This window comes from Saccopteryx bilineata, chromosome 5, assembly GCF_036850765.1.
Source record: "Saccopteryx bilineata isolate mSacBil1 chromosome 5, mSacBil1_pri_phased_curated, whole genome shotgun sequence".
In the NCBI taxonomy this organism is placed as follows: Eukaryota; Metazoa; Chordata; class Mammalia; order Chiroptera; family Emballonuridae; genus Saccopteryx; species Saccopteryx bilineata.
Window position 1 is genome coordinate 78,047,215 of NC_089494.1, and position 22,721 is coordinate 78,069,935.

Genomic DNA, 22,721 nt, shown 5'->3' on the forward strand with positions numbered 1-22,721 from the left:
CACAGTGTATGCTTCCACTTATTGCTATATTCTTTAGTTTCCTTCTTCAGTGTGTTATAATTTTCTCTGTACAAGTCTTTTACATTTTTGGTAATATTTACTCCTTGGTATTTTATTTTTTTTGAAATAATTGTGAATGAAATTGTTTTCTTAGTTTCCTTTCCTGAAAGTTCATTATTGGTGTATAAAAATGCAACTAACCTCTTGATATTTATTTTGTATCCTGTTACTTCACTGAGTTCATTTATCAGTCTAATAGTTTTTGGTGAAATACGTTTGGGTATCTATAAACAGTCATCTGAAAATAATGCCACCTTTACTTATTTCCAATTTGGATATATTTTATTTCTTCTTCTTATTTGGCTGCTGTAGCCAGGATTTCCAGTACTATTTTTAATAGTAGTAGTGAAAGTGGACATCCCTGTCCTGTTCCAGATCTTAGGGGAAACACTTGTAGTTTTTGCCTATTGAGTATGATGTTGGCAGAACAGCTCTTGGTTTATCATATATTGCCTTTATTACATTGAGGTATATTCCCTCTCTTCCCAGTTTACTGAGAGCTTTTATCATAAATGCATGCTATTTTTTTAATCAAATGCTTTTTTCTGTTTCTGTTGGTATAGTCATGCTTTTTTTTTTTTGCCTTTATTTTCTTTATGTCAGTGTTTTTCAACTGTCAGTTTGTAGATCAGTCTGCCAGAAATTTTGTGTTGGTCTGCAAAAGAATTAACCACCCTGCTGTTATATAAAGATTATAGATCTAATGTTCTTAGCTGAATTTGCTTATGCTCAGAGCAGCCTCTGCATTAGTACTCCCCAAAATAATTCTGTTTTCACTAGTTGCCAAGTATAAAAGAGTTGAAAACCATTGGTTTATGTGGTATATCACATTTGTGGATATTGTACCAACCTTGCATCCCTGGAATAAATCCCACTTGATCATGGTGTATGATCTTTTTAATGTGTTACTGGATTTGGTTTGCTAACATTTCATTGAGGATTTAGTATCTATGTTCGTCTGGGATATTGACCTATAATTTTCTTTCTTTGTACTGTCTTTTTCTGATTTGGAATTAGAATAGTGCTGGCCTCATAGAAGGAGCTTGGGAGTCTTTCCTTTTGAATTTTTTGGAAAAGTTTGTAAAGGATAGGTGTTAGTTCTCCTTTGTATGTTTGGCAGAATTCACCTGAGAAGCCATCTGGTCCAGGACTTTTGTTTGTTGAGAAGTTTTTTATTACTGTTTCATTTTCACTAATTATAAGATGTTCCTAGTTCTGCCTGATTCAGTTTTTTAAGATTGTATGTTTTTAGGAATTGATCCAATTTGTCCAGATTGTCCAATTTATTGGCATATAGTGTTGATAGTATTTTCTTGCAATCCTTTGTATTTCTTTGGTATCAGTTGTTATTTCTTTCATTTAATTTGTTTTTATTTATTTGGGTCGTCTTTCTTTTTTTCCTGATGAATTTGCTTAAAGGTTTGTCTATCTTGTTATCTTTTCAAGGAATAGCTCTTGGTTTCGTTAATCTATTGCTTTTTTTTTTAAGACAATCTGCTTATTTCTGCTCTGATCTTTATTATTTTATCTCTTCTGCGTCCTTTGGGCTTTGATTTTTGTTCTTTTTACAATTGTAAAATTTAATCTTTTGTTAGAGATTTTTGTTTGTTTGTTTGTTTCTTGAGGGAGGCCTGTAAGGCTATAAATTGTCCTCCTAAGACTGCTTGCTGTGACCATAGATTTTGGGATGTTCTGTTCTCATTTACATGTGTTTCAAGATATCTTTTGCTTTCTTTCTTGATCTCATTGATAACCCATTTATTGTTTGGTAACATGTTAGTTAGCCTCCATGTCTTTGTGAATATTTTTTCTTGTGATTGATTTCTAGTTTCATATAATTATAGTCATAGATAATGCTTGCTATGATTTAATCTTTTAAAATTTATTGAGACTTGTTTTGTGGTTTATCCTAGAAAATGTTTATGTGCATTTGAAAAGAATGTATATTCCACTGCTTTGGGGTGAAAGGCTGTGAAGATATCAGTCAAATCCATCTACTCTCCTGTTTCATTTAGGCCACAATTTCTTTGTTGATTTTCTGTTTTTTTAAAAGTTTAGCTGCTCTAACCTGACTTGTGGTGAGGCAATGGATACAGCATCGACCTTAAAGGCTGGTTCAAAACCCCAGGCTTGCCAGGTCAAAGCACATATGAGCTACACCTTTCTTTCTCTCTATCCTCTCTCTAAGAATTCAATAAATAAAATCTTGAAAATAAAGATGCTTTAGCATTCTTAATCCATATAATTTTTTAAAAAGTTGCTATCTAGACTTTTCCTGATTGATAAGAGATTTTGTTCACTTATAGTTTAAGTTCAAGGCATTAGCACATATTTTTATTTATTTATTTATTTATTTATGTATGTATGTATGTATTTTCTGAAGTTGGAAATGGGGAGGCAGTCAGACAGACTCCTGCATGCGCCTGACTGGGATCCACCCAGCATGCCCACCAGGGAGCGATGCTCTGCCCATCTGGGGTGTTACTCTGTTGCAACCAGAGCCATTCTAGCGCCTGAGACAGAGGCTATGGAGCCATCCTCAGTGCCTGGGCCAACTTTGCTCCAGTGGAGCCTTGGCTGCGGGAGGGAAAGAGAGAGATATGTTGGTCTGTTCATATCTCAAGGTACCACTGTATTATTTCCTCAGCAAAGTCTTAGCTACTTGCCCAAATCTAAATCACATATTCCTGATCATCATTATGTTCTTCAATTTACTTTACTGCAGGTATTTGTAATCATTTATTAATATTATTATTTATTTTATGTTTTTAGAAGACTAGAAGATTCCTGAGGGTAAAGGTCTTATCTGTTTTAACTGATAAGATGTTCATCCAAAATAATGAAACTCTAGTTTACTTCAAATTCTGCTTAATTTTCTTGTTCATATCTTGATTCTGTGCCAAGAGCACATAGCCAAAATGGAGTAATACACACAGTCTTCTATGTGATTAAATTTGCTTCAGAAAAAATATATGTAGCTCCTGTTATCATCAGTGTGGTAACTGTACAGCATATAGGCAACATTTAATCTCCCTTCAATCAGAATAGTAAACAGATGATATGAGAAAATTATAAGAATTCAAATATATCCCTTATCATCTAATAATTAAGGCAAGACAAACTTTAGTGTTATTGGGACTATTAAAAAGATATATAATATAATAGACCTGAAAATGTTATCAATGATGCTATCAAATAATGTTTGAATTCTGAATCCCCTAAAAATAATAGGGGGGAAAAGAGTGTGTTATTTGCAAAATAAAATATTTCCCACAGAAAGAAAAAGAGTTTTAATTATAACAGGTGTTTGTTTGGGAGCATCTTTAATATTAGTATCATAATGTAGAAATAAGTTACTTCTCCAAAAGTAAAGTGTTTTAATATCCAAATTTATTTTGTAGTTGTAAGATTAATAAAGGCAGTTTGACTTGTGTCATATTTGGTTTCATGTAAGAACATATTTATTCTGCTCTTTTATTAATACTATAGAATATGCTTTGTTTTAAATGTAGTTATAGTAGTAACTGAGCTATCACCCATCTATGGTCAAAAATCACTTTCTGAATAGTAGCTTGGAATTTCAAGATAGTGGAAGAAGGCTAAGGACATTTTCTTGGCAAAAGAATCAAGGATATTATCTAAGCAGCACCCCCTATTGTATAAGAATATGAAAGCCACAACGTGAATGTCATTAAATCAGCTGCAGATCACACAAAGAACTTTTAGAAACATTGTGAGTGCCTTTTATAATAGGAGTAAAAAAGTGTGAGATGTATTTTTAATCATTTAAATAATGACTCCTGGCTAGAATAACCAGGAGTCTCTCTTCTTTTAAAAGAAGAGAGAAGCAAAGAATTGCAAACTACCATTTCAGAGTTCGCTGTCCAAGCAGTATTAGGAAATGTCGCTGCCACTAATAACAGTGTGCTTTATGCAGTGTGTTTTAGAGAGTAGAAATGATTAAGAAATGGCTCTTTCCACCATAACCTTGTACCCTAGTAATGGTATGATAAGAGACATTGTGAGCAGTCATGAATGTGCAGCGGAAGCCCAAAACATACAGTCTGGAAATTCAGGAATACTTCTTGGGCAATATATATTTTTAGATAATTAAGAAAGGATATATAGGATCATAAAAGGCAAAAGAAGTCAACAAGCATGTTATATAAACATGAGGACAGTCTGAAGTAGAAGCAGTTATGTGACCAAATTCAATAGTAGAAAACATTTGTTAAGTACTTATTGTATTTTAGATTATACCAGATATTAGGAATACAGAGATGAATGAAGTTCATTGTTTGCCGTCAAGGAGCAAAACGTATAATTTAGAATTAATTCTCATCATAAAAGTGTTAGTTACAACAGTGAAAGCACATGAAATAACTGAGGAAGAAAGCATGAAGAGAAAAAAAGAGATGGCTGGACAAATCTTTAGAAATGCTTACATGCAGAAAAGAGAACAAATCCAATAAAGCAGACAGCAGTAATATCAAAAGGTAGATATATAATATAGTTAAGAAGAGGATCAAGACAGTTCCATGACCTGAAGCTTAAGGGTGAGCATGGGTTTTAATAAGGAAGGGGCAATCAGCAATGCCAGAGTTATATACAGGGGTCAAGAATGAGAAGAGTAAAGATGAGTGAGATCTAGTGATTTAGGAAAACTTTAGTAACTTTACAGACTAAATGGAAAGGAGGTTTGAGACTTGGCAGAAACATGAAAGACTCTGAGAAGTGGAAAGGAAGTCAACCTACAGGTCTAGGACGTTTCTTTCAAGGTTAACACAGGAGAAATGGGCTGATAGGATTGAGAGGGAAGGAGAGGTGGGGTCAGGAGAGTGGTAGAAGATTGGGAGAGAGCAGATGTCATGTAGACAAAGAAGGAAATGGAAATGTGGAAATTGTGTTGAGAGTGAAACTTAAGATATTGGACGTGGTAATTTTGTGTGATCAAATTCAAAATGTGATCTAAATGAAATCAAGGAAGAATAAAGGGCCAAATGGGAAAAAAAAATTTAAGTCAGTACCTGGGGGTGGGGTGACGTAAGGCAAAAGGAAACTAGGAAACATCTTTGCAAATTTACATGAAAATTCAAGGCAACTTCCTGTTCAGTTTGAAGGCCTTTGGAATCAGTCCCAGGGATATGCTTCTTCTGCTCTTAGTGAGTAGTGAGCTGACTCATTCATCAGATTTTATTGTATCCCTATTATGCATGAGACACTCCTTTGGGTATTTGGGATCTATTACTAAGTCTTGTATATGACAGTACCAGTTTATAATATTGAAATATTAACTAACTTGTTTTATACATTGTGGTGTAAAAAATACTTATACTATTTAAATTATTATGAAACCATGAGTTTCTTGAGGTCAAGGATTATATCTTATTCATCTTTGTATGTCAATACTAAACATAGCACCTGATGTTTAATAGGTATATTGAGAAAATATCTGAATTACTGAACTTGTTGAATAAATAATTCTGGGAGATTTTTACATGGACTTAGTATCTCTGTTTTTTAAAAGGTGGTAGAAAAACAATACTAAAATTTTATGTAGTATTTCAGAGCCTTGTAATAAAAGTTATTTTTGTATCTCTGAATATAAATTCTTGCTATAAAGGCAAAATATAGTAAAAATTATGAGATGTATTATGAAATTATTTCCCTTGTGTGGTACAACTTTATCCATACATAGCAGAGAAAATTTCTAATGTGTATTTTTGATAATGCATGGTACCACATATGTATTTATTATGTGTTCTTTGTCTTCTTTACTAAATACAAAGTATTCTCCCCAACAAGGAATGAGCCCTTCTGTTGTCACCGGGGTGCTTTCTATGCTTCAATTATTTTAACCATGAATTTTCTAAGAGAAGAATAACAAAATGATATAGCCTCTTTGTAATGGTGTCAGTCATAGATGTAATTCTGTATACAAGAATATACTTTTTTGTGTGTGACAGAGACAGAGTCAGAGAGAGGGACAGATAGGGACAGACAGACAGGAAGGGAGAGAAATGAGAAGCATTAATTATTCGTCGCAGCTCCTTAGTTGTTCGGTGATTACTTTCGCATATGTGCCTTGACTGGGGGGTTCCAGCAGAGCAAGTGACCCCTTGCTCAAGCCAGCGACCTTGGGCTCAAGCCAGTGACCTTGGACTTCAAGCTAGCGACCTTTGGTCTCAAACCAGAGACCATGGAGTCATGTCTATAATCCCACACTCAAGCCAGCAACCCCTCACTCAAGCTGGTGAGCCCATTGCTCAAGCCAGTGACGTCGAGTTTCAAACCTGGGTCCTCCACATCCTAGTCTGATGCTCTATCCACCGTGCTACCACCTGGTCAGGCAAGAGGATATACTTTTTTAAAAATTTGAGGCCCTGGCTAGTTGACTCAGTGGTAGAGCATCCACCCGATGTGTGGAAGTCCTGGGTTCAATTTCTGGTCAAGGCACACAGGAGAAGTGACCATCTGCTTCTCCCCTATTCTCTCTTCTCTCTCTCTCTCTCTCTTTCTCTCCCTTCTGCAACCTGGCTTGATTGATTTAAGCATGTTGGCCTTGGGCTCTGAGGATGGCTCCTTGGTTGCGAGCAGTACCAGATGGGCAGAGCATCAGCCCCAGATTGGGGGTACCGGGTCAATCCCGTTTGAGCCACATGCGGGAGTCTATCTCCCCTCCTCTCATTTAAAAATAAAAATTTAATCCATGGTGAATATACTTATATTTTGTTAAAATTTTCTACTCAGTTTTTTCTAGATATCACTCTTTTTTAGAGCTTAAGAAAAAAAGAATTAGAAAAATCAAATTGTGTATGATCAGTTCTTCATTATTGCTGCAAGAGTGACAACTTAATTTAGGTATTGTTCATATTTTTTGTCTATGAGTTTCCAAGGTTTAGCTCATTTACTTCCTTTTTTTTAAAAGTGAGATGAGGGGAGACAGAGAGACAGACTTCTGCATGCACCCCGACTGGGACCTACCTGGCAACCCCATCTGGGGCCATGCTCGAATCAGCTGAGTTATTCCCAGCACTCAGGGTGATGCTTGGACCTACAGAACCACTGGCTGCAGGAAGGGAAGAGAGAGCGGGGGAGGCGAGGGAAGGGAAGAGAGCATACGATTGCTTCTCATGTGCGCCCTGACCTGGGATCAAACCCTGGAAGTCTGCACATTGGGCCAACACTCTTTCCGGCCTCATTTAGTTTTTCACAATAAAATTGTTTTAACTATGCAACTAAGAATGCTGCTTTCTACCAATTTATTAGCTGTTGTAGAAGTATTTCTATGAGTTCCTGACCCCTTATAATTTCAAAGTTATGAATTTCTATATTTTCTGTAGTTTTGAGTTTACCCTTCAATTTTTTGTATTAAGTCACTGATATATATTTTTTAATTTATGAATTATTATTTTGTAAAATATATATGACAAGTGACCCTAAAATTCCCAAACTAGAATTTTCAGTTCAACCTGCTTATCAAGAAAACTGATATAGAAGGAAATGTAACTGTTTGTCATATGTTTAAAACAATTTTTTTTAACTTATTGATTTTAGAGGGATAGGGAGGGGGTGAGAGAGAGTTTGAGGGAGAACTATGAGTTTTTTGTTCCACTTATTTAAGCATTCATAGGTTGATGCTTGTATGTACCCTGACCAGGGAACAAACCATAACCGTGCTGTACTGGGACAACACCCTAACTAACTGATCTATCCAGTTAGGGCCATAGTATGTTTTTACAATATGTAAAGCTTTTGATTAAGGACACTTGATTCAGAAAGTTGAATTGATTGGTGAGAACCAGGGATTTTATATACAGTCATATTTGAAATCAAAGACTGGTTCTTAACATTACAGGTTTGTTTTTTTTTGTATTTTTTTTTTAGAGAAACTAGCTACATTTTTGAGAATTTGCTAAATATACACACAGTCTTTCTTGAGGCCTATCACTAGTCTTAAAGTAGTGATATCTGAGGAACTTTTTCCCAGTAGAATGTCCTGTTTTGTTTTAGCTCAGTTTCAGTCCTAATGCAGTCAGGAACTCTGATAATACAAAAGTATCAAACTCACACGTTTTCTAAATTTAGGCTTTAAAATGAACAGAGACAAAGACTGGCTGACTTAAAAAAACATACCCAAGTTAGTGTCCTTTCCTTGTCCTCCCTCTGATGATTCCTTTGTGGGCTTTCACCATAAAGACACTCTGAGTATCTTCCCTGTGAGATTTGATTATTGCCTTGTTATAGTGGAAACTTGACCCTCGATCATAACTTTTTACCTTATAGGCTGATATGAGACATATTTGTGACTTGATGAAATTTACGGTATTTAAATCTTACTACATAAAAAATCTTACTACGGCCCTGGCCGGTTGGCTCAGCGGTAGAGCGTCGGCCTGGCATGCGGGGGACCCGGGTTCGATTCCCGGCCAGGGCACATAGGAGAAGCGCCCGTTTGCTTCTCCACCCCCCCACCTCCCCCCCCTTCTTCTCTGTCTCTCTCTTCCCCTCCCGCAGCCAAGGCTGCATTGGAGCAAAGATGGCCCGGGCGCTGGGGATGGCTCCTTGGCCTCTGCCCCAGGCGCTAGAGTGGCTCTGGTCGCGGTAGAGCGACGCCCTGGAGGGGCAGAGCATCGCCCCCTGGTGGGCGTGCCGGGTGGATCCCGGTCGGGCGCATGCGGGAGTCTGTCTGACTGTCTCTCCCCGTTTCCAGCTTCAGAAAAAATAAATAAATAAAAATCTTACTACTATAAAAAATACAGTGGTTATTTCAGTTAAGAATATAGTCTATTGGTACATTCTGACATTTTTACTTCCCTTTGGTTTTCAGGGATTAAAAAAGCAAAGAGGAGACATCTTTAATAACTAATTGATAAAAATGTATACTTATTTTTGACATATATTATTAAATTTTATTCAAACTACTTGAAATGCAGGGCCTCATGTGACACAAACAGGAGATAGTAAGAAAGCTTTATTCTTATTTTAACACAGAATGTAATACCTTTCACACAGTAAATTCTTAAAATAGCCTGTAGTATGGGGTTTGATATTATTTTCATAATATCAAGCCAGGGAAACTTAATTATTTCCTGGAAGTCTAAGGAAGATTTCCAAGTATTAACATATTTTCTGCCAAATCCCTACAAAGTATGGAAAACAGGTCGTGTGTTTGATTGTATAATACTTCAACCTGGGATTATGACACTCTTACCACTAGATTTTCTTGAAAAATCACACATTTGAATTGAATATAATATGGAGATTGAAAAGTCACACATTTGAATTGGATATGATATTTCTGTTACAAAGTTAAAAAATGATTTTTATATTGATAAGCACCCTTGGATGTATTACAAATAATCTTAGTAAGTTTATTCATTAAATGTTTACACTGTATTATACATTGCTTTATTAGGCCAGAATATAATTTTTTTTGGGTATCAACTGTCCTCACCTAAAAGGTACTGGATGAAGGACATAGCCTTAATTCTGGCACATGAAATTACAAACTTTTTGCCTAGTTGTATGGTAATTTGAGTAATGACTTGGTGACAGTCTGGACTTAACTCATTGGTTTTGAACCTTATGTTAATAAGATGTTTTTATTTTCTTTATGAGTGAAAGAATCGATAATATATTAATGTATATGTATCAACATAACAAAGTTTGCCTCACTTCTGCAGGTCAAACTATTGTAGTGAAAACTATTTACTTAAAACATAATTTCTCAAATTCAAAGTAAATAAGGCTATATACCATTTAAATTATATTTATTAGAGAACTTTCATGTTTCTAGAAACATCTTATTCTTTAGGGTTTGAAGAGTAGATATGCAAAAGAAAAAGTGTAAAATAACAGATAAGAGTTTACACATTTTATCTAATTTATAAATGCTGAAATCAGATAAATCTCATCTGTTTTTATAATTCAACTTTAAGTGTGTTCTTTTCCCTCCCAGGACATTTATTCAGAGCAGCTGGGGATCAACCGTTTAACCTGTCCACAGTGTCGAGTGCCTTCCCAGTGGTCAGCCACCCAGTCTTTGGTCTACATTCAGCCAGCTCAGGGCATTCAGAATTTGGTGGTTTGGGGACACTTGGTACACCCACAGCCTTAGCCGCACATCCCCAACTAGCATCTTTTCCAGGTAAACATCTGTTACAAACAGTGTTCTAGGAAAGGAGGAAAGCTTGAAAATGTTCAAGCAGTAATTTGTTTATTAAATTGAACAAAAAATACAGTCCAATGCCTGGTATATTAAAAACTCTTGTGCAAGAATTTGCTCAATCCAATTTATCTGTGCAAAGAAACCCACACTACGTGTGCTAGACGGCAATGCAAGAAATTAGGCATTCAAGTGTTTAGCTAGAGAAATAGGCATCTGCACTAAAGTAAGTAAGTAGGCCAAGTGTTCCTCATGCTTTTTATTGAAGTATAATATACAGAAAGGTGTGTGTATTGTAAGTTTAGCATGTGATAAATTGGTATGAGCTTTAATTTTTAAAAATATAACTTACACTGGAAAACAAAAGTTCAGTTCTTTTGTTTTGAGTTCTCAAATCTCTGAATTCTGTGAGGAAGATAAACTTGGCTCTCAAATTTTTATATTTTTTTTTATGTTTAATCAAAACAACTATAGATTTGTACCATATACATGGCAGGAAGACCAGAATTATTCCAAATTCTACAGATTATGAGAATTTAGGAGTTCAGTAAGATGCCAATTAAAGTTTAACTTAAGACAAACATGCTATAATTTGTCTTGTTATATTATTTTGAAAGCTAAACCTTTTTTTTTTTTTAATTTAGTGAGAAGAGGGGAGGCAGAGACAGACTCCTGCATGCTCCCTGACTGGGATCTACCCAGCATGCCCACCAAGGGGTAGTGTTCTGCCCATCTGGGGCCCTTGCTCTGTTGCAACCAGAGCCATTTTTTAGCGCCTGAGGTGGAGGCCATGGAGCCATCCTTAGTGCCCAGGGCCAACTCACTCCAATTGAGTCCTGGCTGCAGGTGGGGAGGAGAAGGGAGAGATGGAAAAGAAGAGAGAGAAGTGAGAGGGGGAGAGGTGGAGAAGCCAATGAGTGCTTCTTCTGTGTGCCCTGACCAGGAATTGAACCTGGGACACCCACATGCCAGGCCAATGCTGTACTGCTGAGCCAACCAGCGAGGGCTGAAAGACTAAACTTTAAGTGTTTCCAGTGATTAATTTTACTTTAATAAATTTTAGTAAGGGATGTTTAAAAATTAGAGCATAAATCTAATTAACAAATTTTGAGTACAAATGAACCTAAATTAAAATCTGACTTTCTGTGTTTTAGCTGTGTGACCTTGAACACATAATCTGACCTCTCAGCCATAGTTTTCTCATTTGAAAACTGAGGATAACAAAAATAATAGTACCTGCTTTTAGGGTTCTTGTGAAGATTAAAGGAGATGAACCATGTTTAATGCCAAATGCATTTGGCACACATAGTACATAATTGGTAACTATAATTAATATTTTCTTTTGCCCACTTTATTGGGTAATAAGATGTCAAGTGCTTCTATATCTATATATCTATATATCCATATATCCATATATCTATATACATATGTAGATATAAAATAGAAAGATGGTTAACTGTATATTTCAAGTACTGTTTTTTGAAACATATTAGTTCTTTAACTCATTTGTGTAAAGTAGAGGGGATATGGGGAAGGATACTGTGAGTAGAAAGTTAAAGTCTTAAACTAAATCTTAACATTTGCTTTAAAAATACTACTAGAAATTTAATTCACTCAGTTTCTAGAATGGTTGTGTAGCAGGATGGGCATTCAATAAATATTTGCTAAAATACAGGATTGCTGAATTAAAATCAAAATAGGTGAGATTAATACAGATACTTGCTAGTATCTTAAACTTTGTTTCATTATGCTTTATTATAGTATTCCTTTTGAGCATTTCTAAACCACTGAATTATTACATTATTAAAATTTAATACCTTCTGCACTGGATTGATGGTTAACAAGTATAAAGAATTACTCATCTGGACTTCAATAATGTTGATACTTCTATAGTACAGAAGAAAATTTAATTCACTTAATCTACATAAACTTTTCAGTCCCTCATTTATTGTATATATAGTAGTTCTTTGAGCATTTACTATGTTCTGTGCACTGGGCGATGCACTGAGAAATACACTAACATAGTACATGTTGTTAATAGTTTTTAGGAGATGGATAAACATTTATAAGACACAGTTGCTAGTGATAAAAGTATGACTATAGAAGCATACTATTTTTCCAAATGAACAGAAACTATACCTACTTGTAGAGGACTTAATTTAAGTTGTAGGTTTGGTATAATAACAAATTTAATTCTCTATAGTTGGCTTTATTCAAAAGGGTAATCAAAATGCCAAATTTTTTTTAATCACCTAATAAATAAATAATGACACACACTGAAGAAATTACTAGAAATTTTAAATGATTAAGACTATAATTTTAGATTTTACGGACATGTAAATTAATCTGCATTTCATATGGTTAAATCATCAGATGCAATATTTAATGGACCTTAAGGATAATAAAATTATATTTAATACTGAAATTGTATTTCATGGTAATTTCTTTAAAAATATCATAATTTTTGGTTATTATATTTTTATATTATATTACCATGGATTTTATGAAGTATTTGGCTCTCTCAAGTATGAAAGATTTTGAAATTCTACTATATCTTCTAGATTTAAATTGAGATTTAGTGTAGACTCTGAAATATTAGAATCTTTTAGTTGAATATGATTAATATTGCTTCTAAATTGTTACTTCCTTTGAATACATTTAGAAATTCATCAGGTACTGGTTTATTTCTTATTCTGTATATATCGCATTATAAACAAGCTAGCTTGTGAATAACTAATTTTTTTTATTTTCTTCAATTTGGAAGATAAGTAAGCTCTCACTTAACAAAAGTAAATTATTTCTATGAAATATTAGACATTTGTAAAGTTTGTAGTCAGAAGCCCTACCATTTTTATCTTTTTATTCAGTTCATCTTATTTACTTGATGTTTTACCTGTAGTGTCAGCTTATTTATTCCACACATTTCCAATTGTCTTCTTTTTTTCTAGTCCCTATTGTGTACTTATTTACCATTGACATTCTAAAGTACTCCATTTTTGTGTTTTCTGAGTTTATGTAAAAAATACTTGAATTTTACTATACTTTGATTACTTCACCACTTTGTTGGTTGTTTGCCAAGTCCATACATTCAACTATAATGCTTTAATTATAGACTCTATATTAAATAAATATCTTTGGAAAACCTCAGTGCCTTTTTGTCAGCTATGTGGAACCTCATTTTCAAACCTATAAATAACAATAGATTCCAACTGTGCTGATAAAGCCCAAAATACACAGTCTTTCTTCCTATCTAAATACACTTCTTTCATCTAAACAGTGGATAAATGATTAATTCTCTTGTGTAGTTATTCTTGGTTGAGTTCCCATCATTCAGGCATTGCTGAATATACATTGGTGTCATTTCACTAGCAGCGCCTTCCTGCAGTGCAGAAGAATAGCTTTTGCAGTTTTCTGCTTATACTGTTTTTTAGACCTTTCAGAATGGCAGCACCATGAACATTTCACTTTTTAACAACAACAATAAAACAGGTTTTGCCATTAGATAATGAAGGTGCACATTGCTTTTCATTTTATTTTAAATGACAAGTGATATTTCTAGAAAACCTTACAGACCATATAATATAATACACTGACAATATTGAAATTTTCCTATGCTATATTTTTGTGGGTTTTTCCTTTAATTTTCTTCGTTGTTACAATCAATGAAAAATATAACGGTTATAACTAATTTGGTAATCTAGCCCGTTACTCAGTTGGAAAAGATTGTTTCTGAGATTTTAGAAGGGGCAATACAAGACCTTCCTTTGTATTATTTTCAAATCTTATATTAGTCTTTACCCTCCCTTGAAAAATGTATTCTATAAAATATGGCTTTTCTCCTTTTTAAAAAATTTTAACTGAGAGCCACAGTTTGAACATCTAAATTGCATTTGATGATTTTCTACCCTTAGTCATTTTGCAGTGATAAAACAATTGTTGTTATTTGTAATTTATGAGAGAAAGTATAACCAGAATTTAAGCTTTTGTCATTACCTTTAAGGACAGAAACTTTATACATCTTTTATATTTTAATGTGACTTACGTGTTTTGAAATCTTCTTTGAGCACTTCTCATTCTTTGTTCTCATTTTCTCTTTTTCAAAAGAGAAAAAAGAACAAAGGAAAAGAAAAAAAAAGGCTTTCTGATTTTGCTGTCATTATGTTTATATTTGAGTACAGAACATTTTCTTCCATAAGGCATTTGAGGTATACTGGATTATAATAGTCTTTGTATTATTATTTAAAGAACCTGGTTTATCAGAGCCAGATCTATATTGTATGTAATTTGAGGAAACTTTTGTTATTGGTTGTAGATGGTAACCTTAAATTCTAAGGTATTAAAATAGATTGGTGTAGTATTAAATACTTTGTTTCTTTACTGTTTTAGAAAATTATGGTATAAGTCAGCAGAGTCATATAACTCTTTACTATTCCAAGTTTTCCATTTTATTTTTAAAACCATAGACTACCTTTGTTCTTTATTAACTTGAACTCAAAGAGACTGCTGAGTCAAGATTCTTAGATACTATCTTAATGAGAGGAATGACAATTGTACAACTTCTGATTAACAATCTTACAATTAGAAAGATGATCAGAACCATGTGCAATTCAGCAATTCTGTTCCAAATTGAAACAAACTATTTTAGGAATAAAATATAAAAGATCATTGTTACATTAACTGGAAAGTTAATTCAATTGCTTTGCTTGTTTGTTTGGTGTTTGTCTGAGGTACAGAGTGGTGGCGAACAACAGATGTTCATACCCGTACGGGGGCAACCTTCTTTCCACCATTACTGGGAATTCCACCACTGTTTGCGCCTCCTGCCCAGAATCATGATTCTTCTTCATTCCATTCAAGGACTTCAGGAAAGAGTCATCGAAATGGTCCTGAAAAAGGTATCCATATTGACGTATATGAAGTGTTAAAAATCCTCCATTTCAATACCTATTATCAGTAGAATTCAAGTTTAATAACATTTATAGAGCGTTGTGCTAGATGCTTTCACACTGTCTTGCTTAATTCTTCTAATTACTCTTCAGGATTGGAAGTATGCTCATTTGCAACCAATGCTAAATACCATTTAGTATTTTTTGCAACTAAGGTTAAATAAGTTATTCAAGAAAATGTTGCTTTCAAATTAATGTAGTTTAGTCAGAATTTGAACCCAGAGCTTCTAACTCCGAAATGTGCCTTTTCCTCTGTATCTCAGTAGCTTTTTTTATGTAACCTAGTGTAATATTTCACTTCTTCTGTAGTTAAGCATTAAGTTTATTAAAACTAATAACCTAGTATTCCTTTTTTCTTTTAAATGATTCTTAATATTTCTGGAGTTAACGGTATTAGACTACCATTTGCAAATTATAATACTGTTTTAGATGGTTTATTATTATCTTTCTTTTCACTTGAGTTAGTATTTGGAGGAGTTTGCTCTAAAAGGATGAGTGTTTTTGCATTTAATCATCTTTCTAAATGTGTTAACAATTGAAGTGAAAAATCACATAAACATAAAATTAACCATTTTAAAGTGAGTAATTTAATGGTACTTCATGCATTCACATTGTTATACAACTATCACCTCCATGTGGTTTCATCCCCCGGAAGGATTGATGTATTGTGACCCTCTCATAGATCGAATCATGCCATTTGGGACTTTTTGTGTTTGGCTTCTTTCACTTAGCATTATTTTTTTGAGAATCATTCACACTATAGCCTATAGTATTACTTCATTCTTTTATATGGTGAAATACATTCTGTTATATAAACATCTTTATTTTTATTTTCAAGGTGTAAATGGGTCAATAAATGGAAACAGTACATCATCAGTATCTGGTATCAACACATCTGTACTATCCACTACCGCTTCCAGTTCTGTCGGGGTGACTAAAAGTATAAGCTCAGGTGGAGGAAATCGGAAATGTAATCAGGATCAAAACAAAAACCAGCCATTGGATGCTAGAGCAGACAAAATCAAGGATAAGGTAAATTAATCTTTGAAGGACAAATTTCTAACGGATCTATATGTAGCAACCAAAAGGGCAAACCACCTGAATCTATGGAATAATTTTTTATGAATTATCAACTTCCATTTTTGTGGATGTTTATTTTTATGGTGTGGTACTAATATTATGTATCTTAAAAATTAAAACTGCCAGCACCAGTAAGTAATAAAAATAGTAATAATATCTCAGATTTATTGAGAACATACCAGATCTATACTAATTGCTTTGCATGTAATATCTGTTTTAGTCCTCCCTGTGCACCTAATGAGGTAGGTACTATTATTACACATGGGAAAACAAAGCCCTAAAATAGTTGGTCAGGATTTGAGGTCAGGCAGGTTTACGATAGAGCTCATGCTTTAGGGGAACAAAATAAAAAACCTTTTATTATAGAAATTTTCAAATAAACAGAGCAGACAGAATAGCATGATAATCTTGCATACCAGTTATTCAGGTTCAATAGTTACTACCTTATGGCTAATTTTATCTTGTTACATCCCCAACTGTACAGGTAATCAATGTAAGGCCTCTCAGTTCTAAATTCATCCTTTTACTTCTTGCCTTTTGGCACGATGCTAGATCTTGTCAATAGGAGGTCCTGGAGAAACACTGGAAGGGGAAGTGGTTTTTTGTTCCTGGTTCCAGTGTTTTCTTCCTCCTCTTACACTGTGGTTACCAGTTGTGTGTAGAAGACTCAGTAGTACACATCGTCTCCGGAGTTTTCACTGGCATTCCAACAGGCAGCTGTTACAGTGTTTCCTCCTTGTCTGCACATAGTTTCACTTTGTGTGGTTTCAGTTACTTTTGGTCAACCGCTGTCTGAAAAAATTATATGAAAAATCCCAGAAATAAACAATTCATAAGGTTTAAATTGTGTGCTTTTCTGAGTAGCATGTTGAAATCTCACATTGTCCTGCTTCATCCCACCCAAGATGTGAGTTATCCCTTTGCCCAGCTTACCCAGGCTGTATACACTACTTGCCTGTTAAGTCACTGGGTATCCATCTCAGTATCAGATTGACTGTCATGGTTTCACAGTGCTTGTGTTCAAGTAGCCCTTGTTTTACTTAATAGTTGTCCCAAAGTGCATGGAAAATGATGCTGGCAATTCGGACATGCCAAAGAGAACTTATAAAGTGCTTCCTTTAAGTGAAAAGGTAAAAGTTCTTGACATAAGACATGAAACAAATTATCCTGCGGTTACAAAGATCCACAATAAAAGAATTTTTAATTTGTTAATTTGTGAAGAAGGAAAAAGAAATTTGTGCTAGTTTTGTTGTTGCACCTTAAACTGCAAAAGTTATGGCCATAGTGTGTATTAAGTGCTTAAGTGAGATAGCAAAGACATGGTCCTGGCCAGTTGGCTCAGTGGTAGAGTGTCAGCCAACTTGTAGATGTCCCACATTTGATTCCTGGTTAGGGCACACAGGAGAAGTAACTATCTGTTTCTCTTCCTCTTCCTCTTTCCATTCTTAATTCTCTTCTCCTCTCATAGCCAGTGGCTTGACTGGTTTGAGTGTTGGCCCTGGGGACTGATGATGACCCAGTTGGCCTGAGTGTCAGCCTCAAGTGTTAAAAATAGCTCAGTTGATTTGAGCATCGGCCCCAGATAGGGGTTGCCAAATGGATCCCATTTGGGGTACATTTGGGAGTCTGTCTAACTATCTCACATCCTCTCACTTAAAAAAAAGATAGCAAAGATATTAAATTTGTGGGTGGAAGACATGAACAGAAAACGTGTTCCAGTTGACAACAATGTGTCGTACCAGACAGTGAGCCTGTACAAAGACTTCAGCAAGGGATTCCCTGAAACAAATGACACTGAGCCATTTATTACAAGTAAGGGGTAGTTACACAGATTCACGAATAGGTGTGGACTAAAAAGTATAAAAATTACTAGAGAGAGTGAAGGGGGGAGGGAAGGATAGAGAGAGAGAGGTCACATTTACATATTATAATTGTTCCACTTTATTATTATTGTTAATCTCTTAGTATGCCTAATTTATAAATTGAACTTTATCCTTGGTGTGTATGTGTATGGTATATATAGGATTCAGTACTATCTGCATTTTCAGTCATCCACTAGAGGTTGAAACATATCCTCTGTGGGTAAGGGGAAACCACTGTAGTAAGTTTAGCTGGAATACCACTGAGATTTCGAACTAATTTTACTAGCACCCCAGCCAAGAGATTCCCAGAAAGTTTTTCTGGCATTCCATCTGGAGCTGTGATATTTCAGTGAACTTCTCTGCCATCCAGTGGGCAATAGCCACAGTCTTGAACAAAGTGTGAAGCTAAGCCTTAGGTAATGAGCAGTTGGAGGACAGAGGCCGTTTTCCAACTTTATTTTAGAATAATATACCTCAGCCCTACAGGAAGTGGCTATTCCATTCATTTCCTATTCCAGAATTTTTCAAGGTTTCTTTTCTCCCCTTAGTAGTTCATCTTCTGTTACTAGTTAATAATTCTTTGTGATAATATTTTCCTATTCAAGTTGCTAATGTGATTTCTGCCTCCTGACTAGACTTCATTTGGCATAGAAGCCATATGAGATGAGGGTAGTTGTGCAGATTGCATGTGGTAAATCCACTCACTCTTAATATTTTTGTCACTGTAAATAAACCTCTTCCACATCATGCCAGGGAAGCTGTGACATTTCAACTTTATTAAATGTAGGTTACCATTGAATCTTGATTTCATTCATTCAACCAAGTAAGCTGAGATACCTCCACCTATATGAATGAACACATTATGTCCAGAATTTTGAGTAAGTGCACCCTTATCAATGACTTTGGTCCCACTTATAATTTCTTCTTGATTGAGAAGTCTTGGCTTATTCTGAGTTAAAGCCTTAGCATCGACTGCAAACATTTTGGAAAGAAAGGTAATAAATAGAGCGGTGTCTTCTCATCTAAATTTTATGAAAACCACTTTTAGGGCCTGGTTTTCTGGGGAGAGACCATCAAAAGTTTGTGATCCTGAACAGATCACTTTCTCTACCATCGCGACAATTTATCAAGGGGGCTGGGAAGCTGCTGACACACCATGGCAGGAAGAACGGATATGGGTAGACACTGACTCCAGGCAGCATTCATCTGAACGTTAAATCTGAACAACATGCCTCCCTGGTTCTGGTTTTTAATCCTAAGTAACTATTTTATCAAATTTTCCTTGTCCTTCTACTCTAAGATAGCTTTGTTGGATAGAATAATCTTGGTTGTAGGTCTTTGCTTTTCATCATTTTGAATATTTCTTGCCACTCTTTTCTGGCTTGAAAAGTTTCTGTTGAGAAATCAGCTGATAGTTTTATGGGAGCTCCCTTGTACGTAACTCACTTTTAGGGAAGTTTTCTGTCATTTTTTCAAATAGGTTTTCAATTTCTTGTTCTCTACTTTCTTCCTTCCGGCACCCCCATGATTTAAATGTCGGCACACTTGAAGTTGTCCCAAAGGCTCTTTACACTGTCCTCATTTTTTTGGATTCTTTTTTTGGACATTTTTGATGTTCTGAATCAGTGTTTTTTGCTTCTATGTATTCCAAATTGCTGTTTTGATTCTTGGCTTCCTTTATGCTATTGTTAATTCTAAGCTATTCTTTATTTCAGTTAGTGTTTCTTTCATTTTTGACTACTTCTTTTTTATGGTTTCCATATCCTGTTTTGTGCTGTTGAAGTTTTTTTTTTTTTTTTGTATTTTTGTATTTTTCTGAAGTGAGAAGTGGGGAGACAGAGAGACAGAATCCCACATGCACCCGACCGGGACCCACCGGCAAGCCCGCTAGGGGGTGATGCTCTGCCCGTCTGGAGCATTGTTCCATTGCAATGCGAGCCATTATTCTAGCACCTGAGGCAGAAGCCATGGATCCATCCTCAGTGCCTGGGCCAACTTTGCTCCAGTGGAGCCTTGGTTGCGGGAGGGGAAGAGAGAGAAAAAGGAGAGGGGGAAGATTGGAGAAGCAAATGGGTGCTTCTGTGTGCCCTGACCAGGAATCAAACCTGGGACATCCACACGCTGGGCCGACACTCGACCACTGAGCCAACCGGCCAGGGCCTGAAGTTCTTTTTAAGTTCATCTGCTCTTACCCTAAATTCATTGAGCTCTGTATCATAGATTGGTTATCTCCATTTTGTTCAACAGTTCTTTTTCTCCACTTTTGTTCTGTTGTTTCATTTGGGACATTTTTCTTTGTCTTCCCATTTTGGCATCCTCTCTGTGTTGGTTTTTATGTATTAGGTAGAGCTGCTACATTTCCCTGGCTTGGTAGAGTGGCCTAATGTATTAGATGTCCTGTGGCAAAGCCTCCCTGTTCACCTGAGCTGGGCATTTCAGGTGCTTACAGTGCCCCCACTGCCGTACCGACTGTGTACACCCTCGTGTTGTAGTTGAGCCTTGATTTCTGTTGGCACATCAGTGGGAGGGATTTATCCCCAGGCCACTGCAAAAACTGGCTGTGACCACTGTGGAGGATCAGCTGTGCAGGGACCCACCCCATGGAGCAGGACTTACTTCAGTGGGACTCTGGTGTGCACTGAGTTTGCTCCTTCAGTGTATCCCTTGTGGAGGAGGTTGGGTGGTGCTTCTATGTGGTCTGATAACCATCTACCAGGTGTTACGGCTCTGGGACTGCCCAGAAGTTGCCTGCCTGTGTTCTGCTGGGGCCACTCAGCATGAGCTACAAAGTGATCTGCAGAGTGATCTGCATATGACTGCTATTCGTGTTGGGCTTAGAGGTGCCCAAGAGAGGCCAAGTTGTGAACCAAGGCCTGTTGCAGGTAGTGCCGAGCCAGGGGTCACTTAGCAAGAAGTATGGAGCATGGGCAAGGGTTGGCCAGATGCTGCTTGTTTGGGAGATTTAGGAAAGTCTGAAGCATGAGCCAAGACAGGTTATTCATATGGAAAAGCCACTGAAAACATCTTGGGTGGGACCACAAGTTAGGTAGGGCAGGGCAAACAGAGAATGCCGGGGTGATGGAGACTCAGATATGGCACCTAGATGCTAGCTCTATGGGGGCAGGGTTCAGCAAAGGAACAGTGGCCTCTGCCAGCTCTTCTGTCTGGGAGAAAACTGCCTCTCCAGTTTTCATCCTGATTCCAGACAGGTCAGTTCCTCTCATGCGTCCCTGGAGCCTTCTGAGTTGCTGTGCCAGCACTGGGGCTCAGGCATGGGTCCGTGTAGTCTGTGCAGGCCCTTTAAGAGGAGCACCTGGGACTCTGGCAACCATCTGTATCACACAGCCACAGTCCCTGTTGCTTTTTACAGCCAGAAGTTATGGGAACTTCTGTTCCCAGCACTGGAACCCTGGGTTGGGGAGCCTGGTATAGGGCTAGCACCCCTTGCTCCTCAAGGGGAACCTTTGCAGCTGGGGTGCTGCTTGATTTTTATTCACCACACGTGGATGTAGAACCAGCCCGTTCAGCGTGTCCACCCCTCCTACCAGTCTCAATGTGGCTTCTTCCAGAGGTAGATTAAGGTTGGTTGAGGCCCCGGGCACAGAAGAAAATATTGGGTCCCTTAAAGAAAAAGAGAGAGACAGGGAAAATAAAAATACATGTTAACCATATTTTTAAGTAAATAAAAAATATTATGTACCATTAATGTTAAAATTGCACATATGAAACCAAACTTGGTGTCATTAAAAAAGTGTAAAGTTGGGGTTTTGCGGGGCCCTTCAGAAGTCGGGGGCCCAGAGTGCGCACCCAGTGCGCCCGCCGTTAAATCTGCCGCTGCTCCTTCCTTACATCCCTACCTGTGGGACTTCTGTTCAGCGAGCGCTCAGGCTGTTCTGAAGGATGGGTGTTCTGTGGTTGTCATTTTGATGTGGTAGTGAGAGGGATTGAGTACCACGTTTACCTCTGTGGCCTGCTTGACCCGCGTCTCTCTGCCTGGTCCTCTTTGTGTGCTCTGCCCTTGTTCCAAGGGCTTCCCACTGGGGTGAGCTCCGAGGGCCTGTCTGCGCTGCTGCCAGCTTCTTTGCTTGCCAAATACTGACTGAAACACCAGCCATTCCTTACTCCCATTATATTTTGGAACAGATCCTACACATCCTGCCATGGATATATTTTTATATATATTTCTAACAGTTGAATGTTCATATTTTTAGAAAAATTCTTTCCATTGATTTGAGAGAAAGAGAAGCATCAACTCGTTGTTTCACTTAGTTGTTCCATTTAATTGTGCTCTTGTTCATTGCTTCTCATTGATTCCCTGACTGGGGATTGAACCTGAGACCTTTGGCTTGCTGGGTCAGTGCTTTATCCAGTGAGCAACCCGGCCAAGGCTGAATGTCCATATTTTTAAACCATACACTATCTGCCTGACCTGTGGTGGCACAGTGGATAAAAACGTTGACCTGGAATGCTGAGGTCACTGGTTTGAAACCCTGGGCTTGCCTGGTCAAGGCACATATGGGAGTTGATGCTTCCTGCTCCTCCCCCCTTCTCTCTCTCTCTCCCCTCTCTAAAATGAGTAAGTAAAAATCTAACAAAAAAACAAAA

The 22,721-nt window shown here is 36.7% G+C and overlaps 1 protein-coding gene across 7 annotated transcripts in view; it reads left to right on the top strand.

The window, feature by feature from the left end:
• BAZ2B (bromodomain adjacent to zinc finger domain 2B) overlaps window positions 1–22,721 on the top strand; it is a 452,863-nt gene that overhangs the window by 325,310 nt on the left and 104,832 nt on the right. For all 7 annotated transcript variants that reach the window (XM_066279494.1, XM_066279495.1, XM_066279497.1 and 4 more), the window contains 3 exons: window positions 10,022–10,210; window positions 14,956–15,123; window positions 16,013–16,206. In XM_066279494.1, the coding sequence (XP_066135591.1) occupies window positions 10,022–10,210; window positions 14,956–15,123; window positions 16,013–16,206 (551 nt within the window). The remainder of the gene's footprint in view (window positions 1–10,021; window positions 10,211–14,955; window positions 15,124–16,012; window positions 16,207–22,721) is intronic.